The sequence below is a fragment of the Littorina saxatilis genome, linkage group LG2, assembly GCF_037325665.1.
Source record: "Littorina saxatilis isolate snail1 linkage group LG2, US_GU_Lsax_2.0, whole genome shotgun sequence".
Taxonomy (NCBI): domain Eukaryota; kingdom Metazoa; phylum Mollusca; class Gastropoda; order Littorinimorpha; family Littorinidae; genus Littorina; species Littorina saxatilis.
Window position 1 is genome coordinate 51,556,740 of NC_090246.1, and position 16,898 is coordinate 51,573,637.

The 16,898-nt window shown below is 40.9% G+C and overlaps 1 protein-coding gene across 1 annotated transcript in view; it reads left to right on the forward strand.

Annotated features, from left to right (window-relative positions):
- LOC138959194 (collagen alpha chain CG42342-like) overlaps window positions 1–16,898 on the forward strand; it is a 147,884-nt gene that overhangs the window by 108,755 nt on the left and 22,231 nt on the right. Inside the window, exons 9-18 of the mRNA XM_070330595.1 lie at window positions 1,785–1,910; window positions 2,699–2,770; window positions 3,425–3,514; window positions 4,149–4,193; window positions 4,622–4,654; window positions 5,338–5,373; window positions 5,874–5,909; window positions 6,428–6,472; window positions 7,774–7,836; window positions 11,782–11,877. Coding sequence (XP_070186696.1) covers window positions 1,785–1,910; window positions 2,699–2,770; window positions 3,425–3,514; window positions 4,149–4,193; window positions 4,622–4,654; window positions 5,338–5,373; window positions 5,874–5,909; window positions 6,428–6,472; window positions 7,774–7,836; window positions 11,782–11,877 — 642 coding nt within the window. The remainder of the gene's footprint in view (window positions 1–1,784; window positions 1,911–2,698; window positions 2,771–3,424; window positions 3,515–4,148; window positions 4,194–4,621; window positions 4,655–5,337; window positions 5,374–5,873; window positions 5,910–6,427; window positions 6,473–7,773; window positions 7,837–11,781; window positions 11,878–16,898) is intronic.

Here is a 16,898-nt window from a genome sequence, read left to right on the forward strand (position 1 = left end):
GGTGACGGCCACACTTCTTTTCGTTCCTCATCTAGTAAGGGACATCGTTGTAAGATGTGTTCCGCTGTTTGGTCTTCTTGACCGCAGGCACAGGTTGGTGATGGCGCCAGCTTGAACTTTCGGTTCATGTGAGCATTGAGCCTGTTGTGGCCAGTACGCAGCCTGATGAGGTTGACTTGCTGCTCTCTGGACATTGTGTGGTAGTCATCTCTGTTTGTCCTTGGCCTCATCATGGCCATGAGCACTGTCTAATATGTTTTCCTTGGCGAGTCGTCCCTCTCTGGGTTCAGTTCGGTGATGTGCTGTTGCTGTTAAAGCACGCACAATGATCTCCGAGTTCTGTTAGCTAATCAATACGATCAATTTCAAAGTCAATTTATTTCCTGAATCTAGACAGACTCCTTGCTCTGCTTGGTACTTTACAATGGGTTGAGTGACACCATGCACTGCATAGCGATGTCCTCACAAGACAAGGCCACAACCAAAGTACCAGGCTTCCTTTGACCCATTAACCACTCACAAACACTTTGTAACATATCAGTATTGACAATGTTTTGGACATCATGCTTTTTTATTACTTCCTCAAGTTCGTGCTAACACGTCTAACACCCTAACAGTGTGCATACGTATTCTCATTCATTAGAGTTTCGGGGTGTTCACAATGTTCCCTCTTCGACGTCCTTCCTATTAGGAGTGATGATGAATCAGAGTTACTGTCAACTGCCCGCATGTGTGTGCGCACCCTTTAATAAGAGCGGTGATTTCCTATGTGTTGTCTAAATATGGAGAATTGGTGGTGTTGTTTGGTGTAAGGTGTTGGAGGTGATTAAGCTTTCATTTGTGGTAATAACAATGACACTAGCATGGTTTTGAGCTCGTTGTGCCACATGCGTTGTGAGATCCTTTGCATACTTGATTGGTCTGAATAACCAAATTGCTCGCGCTCGCCGACTCACCCCCCTTCCCCTTCTACTGACTGTCATCAATCGATAACAAGCTCACCTCGAATGATTCAGGGATCGCGTTAACTGGGTATTTCTGGTCATTTACGAAAGCAATGTCAAAAAACAGGAAACAAAATCGGCAACTTGTAATTTGTACATACCGGTTGATTTTGTGTTTGAGCGCTTTCTTCATGACGAATATAAAGCAGTTACTGTGTTTAAAATTTGATTTTGACTGCAGTATGGCAGGTATCCGTGAAATCCCTGATTTGGACTTGCAAGAAAATACCTGTTTAGAAATGGCTATCGCGATCACTGATGATTGTCTGGGTTGCGCATGTAGTGTCTGTCTTCTTCCCCCAACCTTTCTTGACATGACAAGCATTCAGTTTCTTGTTTGAATTAACACGTGTATGTTCCTCATATTCTGTTTGGTTTGAGCATGACTTGCGTAAGACATTACATTGAATATGTAAACTTTATTCAAATATTTTCCATCTCTTGATTTTTGTTTTAATTCCCTTCGCTCTCGCAGTATTTAATGATTACACTGAGCGCTCTTATCCACTGAAAACTCGTGCTTTTAAAAAATAAGTTAATTTGGCCGGTTTCTAAATTCTTTAAATGACATGATAGTGTGAACCAGTAATCTGTAACGTTAACTGATTTGTGAGAGAACAAAGGAGTTGTCTAAGTGTTAAAATATAAGTTTAATGCAAGCTTGGTGCACGAAAAACGAGATATATCGTTGTGACAATACAGCGTCAGCATAGAACGGTATAGTAGTTAGTGAAGTGTGTGTGAAAAACGGACGTAACGTGCGCTACACTGTGCGTGTAGGGTCGACGAGGGAAGAAGGGCAAGTCCACCTTTATGGGCTTTCCGGGACCCCAGGGTCCCCCCGGACATGACGGAGCAGAAGGACCCCCCGGACCAAAAGGAGCCTTAGGGCTTCCAGGTCAGCAGGTAGGGCAACCCCGCGTGCAATGCGAAACCGTATGTGTCAGAATCCAAAACCTCATGCACCCCACGCTGAACCCTGTTAGCCTTTGTTCAAAGTCTGTGTCAAGATTAGGGTGTATTAAACCTGTGGCATTCGAAGCAATTGGACAATTTGGTGTTCAAATGGAAAACTCGGATTGGGTTGTGTGAGTCATTTGAAATAACTGATACGGTATATTAGAGTCGACTTTATTTAAGGAAAATGTGGTTTGTTTGTTTTATTGAGGGGCTTTTTGTCTTCTTTTTGTTTTCTGCATGCTAATTTTGTTGATTATTGACTACGGTGCATTTTCTCAACGTATGCGGGTACAAGAGATCACTGGACTGCGTTCTCATACTTTTTGCTGAAACGGGCCTTTTACATTTTGGTGCATTTTCAAATCTCGCAATGGTCAACTTTTCTTGTTCGTTTAAATTACATTTGGCATGTTGAGGATGGCATGAAGATTCATTGGATTTGATGAGCATTTGGCATCACAATGTTATGAGAGAACTTTTCTTGGGAATAAGATAAGCATCATGTACTGGGGAAAAGATACTTGGCAGTGAGTGGTGTAACAGTGTGCCTTGTAGGCCGTCCTTACTTGTGCCCGAAGTCGATTTCGCGAAGACTACGCGAAGTCTTTTAACCGAAAACGCAGTGCCAAAAGCTTCGAGCGCCAGCTTCGCGAAGTCGACTTCGCCCAAGTAATGACAGGCTTTAAGGCCACGTTCCACGTGAACACTGACAGCATGACGCCTGCACGTTGCAGGGTGTGAAGGGCGATGGCGGAATCCCTGGCAAGAACGGACGTGACGGAAAGGACGGTATCGTAGGCAAGCCAGTGAGTTACTGGGGATCTACAATATCCCAACACCAAACTTTTTTCTGTTTCGGGGGACAGTTTCTATAACTTGAAGAAAAAAAATGCCAGCAGAAGATAAGTCCCAAAAGTAAGCGTATTACCTTTTTCCTGCCTATACGGCTTACTGTGAACCTGAGTACAGATTGTATCACAATTCTGATTACTCCTAGAGTTTATTTCTCAACCATGGAAGATAAACAGCAAGTGGGAAGTTCTTGTTATCGTTAGCATTAGATACTGAAAAGCTTTATTTTCTTGGTCAAAATAAAGGCAAACCAAATTAAATGTATTCTTAATACAGTTTCATCACATTCTTTCAGTATCTTTAATATCTGATGCAAAACGTTCTGCTTGACAACGTTCATTTGAATTGGGACGACTGTGGACTTCTTTTCAATTAAGAAAAGCTGCTGCTTCGGGGTAATTTCATTTTATTCATTGGAAATCAAAGAGCTAACACAGAAGGTGAAACTGAATTATAGAAGGTGCGGGGTAGTACATGTGTCCGTCAAGTGCATCCTAAATTGAGTGAACTAACTGAAAAATACACGAATGTAGGGATAGATAAGCCTTTTAAGGCTTTTTTTTCCATGGATGAGTTACTGATACAAAATCTGTAACCACGGTGTTCAGGGTGTGCCTGGTGTCAAGGGAGATAAAGGAGACGGAGGACCGGCAGGATTACCGGGCATGATCGGACCCCCAGGCCTTCCGGGGCCGCCAGTGAGTTGTCCCCCCTGCCTTCCGCCATATTTATTTATGTCCAATTTCACTTCGTATTGTTAGCAAGTGTTGAGCCTTGCTAAGAGTAGCTGAAGCACAGACAATTTAAAACTGGGACTGATTGAGTGAGTAAAAACGTTGCAGGTATGCTGTGGGGACATTTTCTTGACTAAATAATCGGTAGGGAAGGGCGAGGTGATTAGTTGAAGCATTGGAAAGTAGGGAAGGGTATATGGGAGTATTTCTCAAACATTGGAAATGTTCGTAATTTTCAACGGTTTATCCATGGAAGATAAAAGTTTTCTGTACTGCTTTCTTTGACAAATATAACATTCAGAGGCGAAGTGTGTCGGGTCTTGTTTGCTATGTACGGGATTGGCTATTGCAGATTTAAGTTACGTTTCCTGGTCCCCTCCCCCTTCTCGTTTTCTTCCCTTTCCTCATCTAACCTCTCCTTCTTCTTCTCCCTCTTCTTCTTTTTCTTTTTATGTGTGCTGGGTGGGTGGAAAGTACACTACTAGCGTCTCTGATATCCTTGGGGACTATACATGGGGTTGAGGGGAAACCGCTTCTTGTGAGTGAAGTTGCATGTGTTGGAAACTAATGCTTGCTGTTTTGTTCTGTGTGTTGCTAGGGAGAACCAGGCGTGGTAGAGGGAGGAGGCGGCAGTGGTGAAGGGGTAAGAGGACTTCTTTGTTTTCTGTTTCCCTCTCACCTTTTTCTGTTCTGCTTAAATCGTAACTGTAAAATCAACAAGAGTGCATGTAGGTATAAACTTTACATTTAGCTTTTAAGACTTTGAGCCGATATCGATTCCGAGGTAGAAGATGATCGATTTTTCTTTTCGATGAGGGAGAAAGTGTTTAAGCATCAGTTCTTGGAGAGGTCGGCGGACATCTAGTTCCCCGTACATGAGTAAGGATCACCTGCATGCATTGAGAACTACAAAGGAAGTGAGAAAGAAAGGAAAACACGAAAGAACGAAACAAAACTTGATCTTAAGCGAATTTAATACCTGAATCGTTTGATTGCTGATTTTGATGCTGGCACTTTGTGTATTTTGATTGGTTGCGAGACTGGTCACGTGGTCCATTTGGTGTTTTTCAGCTTCCGGGACCCCCTGGTCCATCAGGACCTGCGGTGAGTTAGTTGCTAGAGTGAACTGGATTAGGGACGGGGGGGGGGGGGGGGATGCGCCGGGAGAGGTTGGGGTGGGGGGGATAGTTTAAAGGTCAAACATGTGTAGACTTGTGTTAGATAGATGTTGCTTCTTTCTTGATATCAGAGCTTCCTTGTTGGTCAACACATCGTGGTTGTGAATATGATGTGAATGGATCTCTCTCTCTCTCTCTCTCTCTCTCTCTCTCTCTCTCTCTCTCTCTCTCTCTCTCTCTCTCTCTCTCTCTCTCTCTCTTCTCTCTCTCTCTCTCTCTCTCTCTCTCTCTCGTATCTTGTATTATCTCTCTCTCTCTCTCTCTCTCTCTCTCTCTCTCTCTCTCTTTGTCTCTCTCTCTCTCTCTATCTCTCGCTCTATATCTCTCGTATCTTTTATTCTCTCTCTCTCTCTCTCTCTCTCTCTCTCTCTCTCTCTCTCTCGCTCGCTCGCTCGCTCTCTCGCTTTCTCGTTTTCTTTTTTACCTCATTGTGACGGTATTACTTTCTTTATTTTAAAATTGATTTGGTTTTAGTTCCTTTTGTTACGATGGTTGTGCCTGCGATCGGTATGATCAAATATCGAAAGGTTTAATGCATTTCTCCTACGGAGTATTATGCTAGATCTGGAGTTTGAATACATTGTGACAGTGTCGTCATTCATTTCTCAGGGACCAATGGGAATACAAGGACCTCCTGGTATTAAGGTACTGTGGTTGTCTTCAACAGTCTAACGCTAACATTTATCTTCGACTTTGCATGGTGCCAAGCCTAACTGCATGAGATTACCCCCAGCCCTGATCTTTAGTTACAAAAGCAAGCAAAAACAAGAAAACTATGAGAAGGAAAGAAAGAAAGAAAGAATGAATGAATGAATGAATGAATGAAAAAGAGAGAGAGAGAGAGAGAGAGAGAGAGAGAGAGAGAGAGAGAGAGAGAGAGAGAGAGAGAGAGAGAGAGAGAGAGAGAGGGAGGAAAGAAAACAAATACAAAAGACAGGAAAGTTTGATTGTATCATTGTAATTATTCGTTGCTTTGGTCACTGCTTAAGACATGAACCAAGTGACTTAACATGATGAAGTAAAGTCATAGAAATTTAGTACCGTATGGTTCTCTGTTGAGAAAAAAAAGAAGTAAGCTGATTTCTGATGACTTTATCATGTAAACATACCACAGACCATGCAGTGATTGTGACTGATGTTTGCAGGGTGACCGTGGACCCGAAGGCATTAAAGGGGATATTGTAAGTCAGATTATCATTGCTTCCTTTAGAGTGGTTTTTGAATAAAGTAAGAAACATTGCGGTTGTTTCTGCTCTGCTGAGAACGGATACAGCGTCAAACGTGAATTTGTTTCATTTCATTATCAGTTTCATTATTACATGATAAGTGGGACAAAATTGAGAACCATATGTTCAACTTTAAAAAAAAGAATACGAGAGTATTTAGGCAATAACACGTACGAGCTGTTTCATTTTTACCTACTTTTTAGAAAGTGTAGAAGTCTTTTAGTGCATGAACAAATAGGCTGTCCATTTGTAGGCGTGTTCAACAATAATAATTTGCAGAAAAGATTACACTTGAGAGTAAAAACAAATTTCCTGAAGTTACCGGACATTTTGTCAACTCATTATTTTCTCAACTTCCATTTTGGAAATATGTTGTTGTTGTTGCTGTTGTTGGTGGTGTTGTTGTTGTTGTTGTTGACCTTTCTAACATTTTTCATGTGCTTTATTTGACCTCATTCCATTGTTTCTACCAGGGAACAAAAGGTGATAGGGGCATTGCCGGCTCCATTGGTTTACCAGTAAGTGTCATTTTTACTATGCATGACCTCCCCTTCTTTCTTCTCCAGGTTTTCTCCCCTACAAGGAGAGGTTGTCTCCCTTTGCACTCGTTTTGTACCGTGTGCAACTCTCACTGTTGTGGTGGCCGTGGAAACAAGTGAAGTTTTGACAATGACAGATGCTAGTGACAAATACGTTTGAACCACACGTACCTTGAAACTGTACAGCAGGGGGTATCTTCCTTTGGCAACATTATGTATAGGTCTGGTGGCCTTGAATTCAACATTTCCTGCAGCATAAGCATAGTGGATCGGTCTGATTTCAAAAAGTTGTCGAATGTATGCTTGACGTTAGCTTGGAGCAGATATTCAGGGTTTTGGGGTGGTTTCTCTCTGAACCTTCTGTCGAAGAATTTTGTTTTTGCAACTTGCGTTTAAAATGTAAGACTGCCTGGAAATTGTAGATACTTTAAAGCAAATTTAACACAAAAAAGTCGTTCTGTCGCTGCCAAGAAATCAGGTACATCTGGCAGGTTTACACCTAAATGGCAGTTACGGTTTCAGGGTGCGTGTGTTCTTGTCCAGTGCTGTTAGTGTTTGTGTTGTACGAGTGTAAAGCATTGTGAATGAAAAAATCAGTGGTTCGTCATCTTTGGCGTTATGGTCAATGACGTCCCTCATTATCTCTCAAAGACGACACAGGCCAAGACAGAGTGTGCCATTTAGGTTTTCATGCGTAAGTCTGGAATGTGTCCTTAAAAGTTGGAAACTTTGTTTTCAATGCTCGGTGCTTTTCACTTTTGTCTTGTGTAGAGTCCCCCTCTCCCCCCTCTGCCTTCCATTAGAAAGAGAACCATTCACCCCCGCCTTCTTTTTAGCCTCTATAGTCACATTAGTACTCCTTTCTTTCTAAATTTAGTAGTAAGTTATGAACTTCACGGAATCATTTCTAGCAGCCTCTTCCAAATTTGAAACGCTCGTTGCATACTTTGGTTCTCTAGTCAACATGTTTCTGGACACATTTAACGTAGCCTCAACATATGAGTAGGTCATTTTTAGTTACTTTCATTAAAATGACTGTAACTTTTCCAGTCGGTTTGTTGTGCCATGGTGTTCTTGTAATCCAACCCTTTCCACCTCAATTTTTTTTTCTCTACCTGAAGACTCGTCCGCCATTAAAAAAAAAAAAATTTTTTTAATGCGCTGGACTTAATTTTCTGCTCCAGCTAACACGGATCTTGTTCTGGTTTGATGTCCTTTTTGCTGCCTTTATTTATCTTATCTTTTGTGCGATCATCTTACATTTTCCCCGCCATGTGTAGGGTTCGATCGGCCCCCAAGGTCCGGATGGGCAAAAGGGCGTTAAGGGCAATGATGGTCCTTCGGTGAGTCATGGGTTACGTCCCTTGCAATCTCCCCTTCGTCAGCACTGCATGCCAGCTAGGTAGTCTCCCCTCTTAGCTCTTCATTGCTCATGTGCATGCAAGTCACGAGACGATCTGTACTCGAAGTTCTGTAACGTTTTATTCTGTTTTTCTTAATTTTCTTCTTCATTTTTACAGTTTTGTAACACACATCTGCCTTGAGATAGCTTTCTCGTGCAATGATTAAAGACGCATGGAAGTTTAAAGATAGAGACGCCGACTAGACTTTTCTTTCTGTTTTGGTTTACCTTGCATTCTTTTCTTCAGTTTAAGTCCCAGAGACTGTTCATTTTTATAACCAATTTTTAGTATAGCATTAGTGACTCAGCGTTTTGATGTCTTTTCTTATTAATTGAGTTATGCATAGTACTACTGTTTAATATTAAAAACATAATAACAGATGAGAGATCTTTTTATATACACTGCTGTGTTGGCAAATGATAATTTAAACGATGTTAAAGCAGTTTGGTAAAACAATGCTGTCCGATATTATTGGAGTTAATGTAGAAGGTGGACCGTGAATGGCGGATGCTAAGAATGGTCACTACTATTCTTTCAGAAAATGTTTCAACGAGCAAGCTCCACAGAACTGTTTTCTGACTGAATATGAACGAACAAACTCTTATCACACTGTATGCCTTTGGTGCACTTCGCCAATCTTATGCATAAGTTTCATTGCAGGCAGCAAAGTATAACCACGCACAATGCGGACACTGTTCACTGTCATGAATATATACCTCACCTTTTCTTTTGTTGGTACATTCAACTGTATATTCCACGTCTACCTTTCAAAACGTCCTTCGCTCTGGGTGTGTTCAACAGCACAGAATGAGTAAAGCGCTAGATTAGAGTCTGCATTCCTTTCCACGAAGCAACACCCATTTTTATTGCGTCTTTTCTGCTCCAAACTTTCAAGAATGATGTTCTCAGGTTTCTACCTGACAAAGCGTCCTCCGACACGCAATCCATCCCCATTAGCCCGTTCGATCTCTCTACCTGTTTTTCTACTCCCCTCTCCCTTGCGCCCACCCCCTCTCGATCTTTTATTTTCAGATGTATTTTCTATTTATTAGTTTTCTCTTTCATACGAAAAATGACGAATACTTGAAAACATTCAGTGTCTTTTTCAGTGAATGTGTGTGTACGTGTGTGGTGGCTCTAACAAGCTCAATGTTTATTTTGATGTGTTGATTTTTGTGTCTTTGTTTTTTTCTTACAGCATGGTTTTGTTCAATTACTGCACCCAAGGCTTCTTTTCTTCCAGTTGTGTGTTTCTAATGTTTTATACTGACTAATTAACTTTGATGAATAATCTGTGCACTTGGGTTTTGTTTTTGTTTTCCGTTTGCAAGACTGTCTTGTGTGCATACCACATTTCAAGAATAGCTTTTTCAAGAACGTAGTTCTTCTTAAACAAACGGGTTTTTTACATCGATTCCTTTGCGTGTAAAAAGAATTTCTAGCACGTAGAAGACAGTCTTGCAAAATCGTGAATCACTTACAATAATGATGACTTTTCAGCTATATATTATGTTTTGTGTTAATTTTATGTTACCTGACATTCAGTAGAATAGTGATAAAGTTTAAGGGTGTTTCCTTCAGTTTTATTTTATCTTGTTTTCTTTTATGTATGTCATGTTTAACATAGATCAGATGTCTTGTGAATATGAATCGGGTTTGGGGTTTGGAAAGAGTTTGAAAAAGTAAGATTCGCCTGCTTCTGTGAATACTTCAATGGCTTAATATAAAATGAATACATTTTTCTATTGGCATATGTTTTTTTTCTTTTTCTTTAGTGTTTTTGTGTTTGCCTTCATCACAAATGCTTGCCCGAACTATGGGCGCCTCTGGTGTTTCTTTTTGTTTCTCCATTTCTACTTGGTTTTTATAACATAACTTTTTTAGTTAGTGCTGTTTGCTTTTATGTAATATTCACTTATGCAGATGCGTTTGAAAATAATTGAAAGAAACACTAATATTGTTCACATGATATATATATTGTAATACAAGTAAATTCTCAATTAATGCAATTCTAGTGTTACGTTTTCCATTCTGTTAGAGGTACCCTCCATTCCATGTTGACCATTGTGTAAATCACGATCGATCCGTTTTACCTGGAACACGCGAACATTTCCACGTGCACAAACTTACAAAAAATCTACAGCCTTTCTGCTTCTTGTGTTGTGTGGGGAATTTTATTGTTGGATTTATTTCGTGAGAGATGGCCACATTTTAATTAAATCGGCAAAAAAAATACTCACTCTGCGCAGGAAGCAGCCAGACTGTTGATTTTTGATATGTGTCCAAGTTGACATGTGGTTTTTACCCGTGTAAAAGCCTGGGCGGATCGGGGATGGTTTACATGGTTGTTTTACATGTCTGAGAAGGACTGTATATTTAAAGTGTAAACACTTCGACTGACCATCTCTTATCTGGCCGGGCGTTTCAATGAGATAAGATCATCCCTTCCTTATTTGGAGACATACCCAAAATCACCACTGACACCAGCAAGGGATCGTCTCTGTCCACAGTTTCTTCTTCTTCTTCTTCTTCTTCTGCGTTCGTGGGCTGAAACTCCCACGTACACTCGTGGTTGGTTTTTTTTTGCACGAGTGGAATTTTACGTGTATGACCGTTTTTTAACCCCGCCATTTAGGCAGCCATACGCCGTTTTCGGAGGAAGCATGCTGGGTATTTTCGTGTTTCTATAACCCACCGAACTCTGACATGGATTACAGGATCTCGTCGCGATATAACCTTCGTGGTTGAAAACGACGTTAAACACCAAATAAAGAAAGATTACAGGATCTTTTTCGTGCGCACTTGGTCTTGTGCTTGCGTGTACACACGGGGGGTGTTCGGACACCGAGGAGAGTCTGCACACAAAGTTGACTCTGAGAAATAAATCTCTCGCCGAACGTGGGGACGAACTCACGCTGACAGCGGCCAACTGGATACAAATCCAGCGCGCTACCGACTGAGCTACATCCCCGCCCTCTGTCCACAGTGAGAATCTTTTAAATGAAATACTCTTGCAAAAGCCACTAAGAAATGCATTTGTTCAAAAAAAAAATACCAACTCGTTACATAAAGCAGTCATGGTGTTGATTTTCGGTATATGTCCAAGCGGAGGGATGGTTTTACCCAATGTAAAAGCCCTGCCGGATCTTTGGTGGTTTACATGATACTTTACATGGGAAGGACGGTATTTTTAAGATCACGTCTAACGTTTAAGAAGCATTATACATATATATGTCAAAGTTTCAATTATATTCTGGAACTGCTTGGAGAAGGTACATGCAAAATCGCATCGATTAATACAGAAGCTTCAGAAAGTGTTAACGTTAACAGTTAATTGGATAACTGCAGTAGGATCTTTAATTGGAATGAAAACATATACTTTTATTTGCAAGGTAGGAGTCATCCAATCTGTTTAATATATTTCTGTTGACGTATTAAGTATGATTGGAAGAACTTTGGAAGACTATAATCAAATGATATTATTCATGTGTCTGTAGATCAGTAATTTAATGTTTCTATGTGTTATTGAGTCTACAATCTTGCTGCGTTGGTGTGTGTGTGTGTGTGTGTGTGTGACTTGAGGAGTGTTTATGTGTCTGTCGGTAATAGCGTGTGTGGGTGTGTGGGTGTGTCTGTTGGTGTCTCTTTGTGTGTCTGTGTGTCTGGATGTGTGTGTCCGTGATATGTGAGTGTGTGTGTATGTGTGTGTGTGTGGGGGGTGCGTTCGTGTGTCTGTCAGTGTCTGGCTGGCTGTTTGTCTGTCTGTCTTTACGTGTATGCATGCCTGCGTATGCATCTCTGCGTAGGTATATGTGTTCGAACCGACGAACACTTTTAAAGGCTGACCATATCCAGTTTCGTGACACAATATTGCTATTGCCACAGGGACCCCCAGGCCCCTCGGGACCAGTGGCCACTCTAGACGGACCGTGCAAGTGTGATAAGGGCGAGAGGGGATCTAAGGGCGACAGAGGAAAACCGGTAAGTCTCAAGCTGTCCTCAGTTTTCTCCCTTTAGTTGCTGGCATCTGCACAGTACCTGGCGAAAGAAACGCAACTCATTCGCGCACACTGTTGTTGCAAGTGATTTTCCGTCATTTTCAAATTGTCGTAACATATGAACCAGATAAGGTACATCAAAAAGGAAGACAGATTCGTGGAGGATATGTTACTGGCTGTACCAGACCTGTTTACCCTCCCGGATTGTCCGGAATTATTACGGATTTGGGGTCTAAATTCCGGTATTACGGAATACTACCAAAAATTCCGGAAATTCCGGTCGAGAGAACCTTTTTCGTGCGTGAAAATTCGAAGTCGAAATTGTGGTAGTCACCAGGACTGTGATTTCAAGGCTGGCCGAAACAGCCTTTTCTGCGCATGTGCACAGCAAAGTATTTGTCGGATTCCGCGGATTTGAGATCGACATTGGTCCGAAGGGTGATATAGGGCCGATCTCCTGTGGGGACGAAATGCCAACCAAAAAAGCGAAAGTTGTACAGAAATATCGGCAAAACTATTAAGTCAAGTGGCGGTGTCTGGTGAAGTTTAAGAAGAGCGAACCACATTTATTTTGGTGATCAACTTGAGATCAGTGCAACAACAAAGCTAGTCAGTTACGAGTCACGTCGCGGCACGTGTCCCGAGGTTAGACGCAGCATTAGTTTTAACAAAATGCTGTACACAAATGAACATGGAAACAAACAAAAACACGAAATTATGTTTGGCAAAACATGAGCCTGCTTCGCATCGAGTTTATTTGACCTAGGTCTCTACTTCCACAGAATCTCTCAGACCTGCGAACCGATCTCTCACTACGGTCAGTCGCACCAGAGTCTATGGTCGCGCTCATCAGTTACTTGGCTGTTGCCGAAATTCAAGTCTTTCTGAGCCTAAAACTGATCTCCATTAATATTTCTCCAATATAGCAAAGATCACAGTTCTTTGAATCGAAAAACTTTCAACAAAATGTTTAAATGAAATAAACGAATCGGTCCTCTAAAATTAAAGGTAGCTTCTGGAGTGAGTTATTATGACTGGTTTTAATGCAGGATGTCTGATGTGACAGAATGTAAGGTGGTTTTGTTCACATGCATCTTCAAGTGACTGTAAATAGTCCAAGGGGTGGGGGTGGGGGGATGTTACAGGGGTTCCGGACCCCTCCACCCCCCCTTGCTGTCAAAAAAGCAAAAAAACAAAACAAAAATTCAGTCTGGGAAAAAAACTAAAGACATTTTCTGTCTGTGAAATTGTTGTTGTTGTCGGGAGCAGATATCAATGAAGATAAATTGCCATTATTTAATACTAACTTTAAAAGAAATAATGAGTGGCTGCTGACACCAATTTATCATGTTTAAAATCAAGGATAAGCTACAAATTGTTAATTAAATAGCTAAAACTCTTCAGCCAGACCCCCCAACCCCTGGACCCCAGGTTGTACCCCCCCCTCTAGCTCTCTTGCTCCGCCCCTGAATACTGTGGTGTTTTTTTGTTTAGATAAAGTAAACTTGTCTTAGCTAACTTGCATATTATATATCAGGTGTCGTGTGTTTGTGTGTGTGTGTCATCGAGCTTCTGTGTGTGTAGTACAATACTGTTAAACATGGTTATCAATTTTGTACTTGTTTTGCATGGTAGCGCGCGAATAAACGTGTCGTTTAATCGTTTTCGAGCTGGTTTATGGTTGATAAAAAGATTACTCAAAGATGCCTCATATTACGGAAAAGTACCAGCTGCATTCCTGATTTTCATTTGGGGGGGTAAACAGGTCTGCTGTACGTAGTGCATATTATTTAATCGTTTTCTTTTTTTTACCTTTTCATAAACTGTGTTATACAGGGTAGGGGTCAAGCGAGACGTGATTGCAGGCGAACGTGTCACTTTGACATGCTACAAAAATCGTAAAAATGCATATTTTACAACCAGGTAAAGACGGTAGTGGAGGAAATTCATCTCTCAACATGATCATTTAATTCGAATTATTTGCCAAAGCGTTACATAATTACAAACATGAACATAAATCACTCAGACGGTGTCAACAAAAAGTTCTGATTGCGCTCTCTGTCATGAGCGAAAAAATACTGAATAACTAGCTAAATGAGTTCTTACAATTTGGGTGTCCTCAAATTAAAAACAAGTCTGATAAAAACTACATATGAAAAAAAATTATGCTTAAAATTGAATACGTTTGCGAGCAGAAAGATGGTGTCCCTGGATGGGCCAGTCGTCGGACTGACCTTTCATGACCCGAGTTCGTTGTCTTTGCGGTAAATCAAATTAGCTTTCTTCATTATGAGCTAACTGTACATGGAATTTCTTATGTCTTGATCGACAATCCAGAATGTAAGTTCCTCCCCTTTTCAAGACCATTTCGTCACCGCTAAGTTTTGCTGAGCAACGAACTCGTTCTCACAAAATGTTTACACGTCTTTGCAAGTCTTGCCTATCTCTTGTGTTTACATTACATTTTGCCATCCCAAAACGTTTCGCTCTGTGTATGAATAGGGATTGACAGGAATGCAAGGTCCTCCGGGCGCAGAGGTAAAGCTTGAATCCTCCTCCTCCTCCTCTTTTCTTTCCTCCTTCCCTGTCCCCCTCACCCAGCCCAAACCCCTAACACCCCTCCTGAAGTTAACAATACCGATTGATCCCATTTTTTTATATTTAGTCAAGTTTTGACTAAATATTTTAACATCGAGGGGGAATCGAAACGAGGGTCGTGGTGTATGTGCGTGTGTGTGTGTGTCTGTGTGTCTGTGTGTGTGTGTGTGTAGAGCGATTCAGACTAAACTACTGGACCGATCTTTATGAAATTTGACATGAGAGTTCCTGGGTATGAAATCCCCGAACGTTTTTTTCATTTTTTTGATAAATGTCTTTGATGACGTCATATCCGGCTTTTCGTGAAAGTTGAGGCGGCACTGTCACGCCCTCATTTTTCAACCAAATTGGTTCAAATTTTGGTCAAGTAATCTTCGACGAAGCCCGGACTTCGGTATTGCATTTCAGCTTGGTGGCTTAAAAATTAATTAATGACTTTGGTCATTAAAAATCGGAAAATTGTAAAAAAAAAAAAAAAATTTATAAAACGATCCAAATTTACGTTGATCTTATTCTCCATCATTTGCTGATTCCAAAAACATATAAATATGTTATATTTGGATTAAAAACAAGCTCTGAAAATTAAATATATAAAAATTATTATCAAAATTAAATTGTCGAAATCAATTTAAAAACACTTTCATCTTATTCCTTGTCGGTTCCTGATTCCAAAAACATATAGATATGATATGTTTGGATTAAAAACACGCTCAGAAAGTTAAAACAAAGAGAGGTACAGAAAAGCGTGCTATCCTTCTTAGCGCAACTACTACCCCGCTCTTCTTGTCAATTTCACTGCCTTTGCCATGAGCGGTGGACTGACGATGCTACGAGTATACGGTCTTGCTGAAAAATGGCATTGCGTTCAGTTTCATTCTGTGAGTTCGACAGCTACTTGACTAAATATTGTATTTTCGCCTTACGCGACTTGTTTTATATATAATTTTCATTATCATCTTCCTTCTACTTCCGAAAATGTGTTGTTTCTTAAACCTTGTGTTTTCTTAGTTTAACGATAACGGTTCTTTTTGGGGTCCAAGCTCTTTTAAAACTGCTACGATCGATTTTCTAACAAGTCGTTTTTATAACACTACCTTCTTCATTTCTAATGAATGCTAATGAGTCTTCTTATGACGTATGTGCTCATTCCTCAGATGATTCAGTATACCAGCATTGCGTTACACACTGGGATGTGTTTGCGAAATGAATGTTCGATCTGGTGCATGATTTACCCAGATAAATCGAAGCTGTCTGTGTCGCAAGGATATGGCGCGTTTGTCAATCCTCGCGTTAAATGATTGTTTACATACATACGAATCTCTCTCTCTCTCTCTCTCTCTCTCTCTCTCTCTCTCTCTCTCTCTCTCTCTCTCTCTCTCTCTCTCTCTCTCTCTCTCTCTCTCTCTCTCTCACACACACACACACACACACACACACACACACACACACACACACACACACACACACACACACGCACACACACACACACACACTCTTAGACATACATTGCTTGATTTACTCAGATAAGTGGAAGCTGATAAATATGTCGGTGTCGAAAGGATATGGCGCACACACACACATAGACACACACACACACACACACACACACACTCACACACACACACACACACACACTGAGATAGAGAGAGAGCTATCAGCGGCTTAATCTATAGATTACCGAAAGTCCATAAAAAATAAAATCAGTCGTGTTAGTTATCAACATCAACAGAAGTGCATTAACTAGAAGTAGTTAACGACTATTACATGCAGTCGACGTGCGGTGATACAATCGCCCATTGGACTTTTCCCAAAAATAGTCGGTGTGTTTGTTTGTTCGTACTCATAAACTAGTTTGCTATGTTTTTGTTGTTTTTAATGTTTTGTTCATTCGTCCTTTTACCCCTTTTATGAATGATGCAGAAATTGTTGTTTTACCTTGTCTATAAGGCTTTTATTAGCTACTGACAATAAAGTGTCAAAGCGTCCGTCTCTCTCTCTCTCTCTCTCTCTCTCTCTCTCTCTCTCTCTCTCTCTCTCTCTCTCTCTCTCTCTCTCTCTCTCTCTCTCTCTCTCTCTCTCTCTCTCTCTCTCTCTCTCTCTCTCTCTCTCTCTCTCTCTCTCTCTCTCTCTTACTCTTTCTCTGTATCAGTGAATCTGTTGGTGCATGTGTAAGAGATTCATTACGTTTGTGTGGCCTTGGTATGTGCGTCAGTGATGAGATACTGAGAGATCAAATGTTAGCCAGCTTATGGTATTGCACGGTGTGTGTGACCTTGATCACTGTTGCGATGCATGATGCGGGCAAGAGGAAAGTTCATTGCCAAGGACACTATTCAAGTGCAAGCATTGTTACGCTAGTGACTTATGCAAAAGAAGAAACATGTAAGCCTATTTTTGATGCCTGTG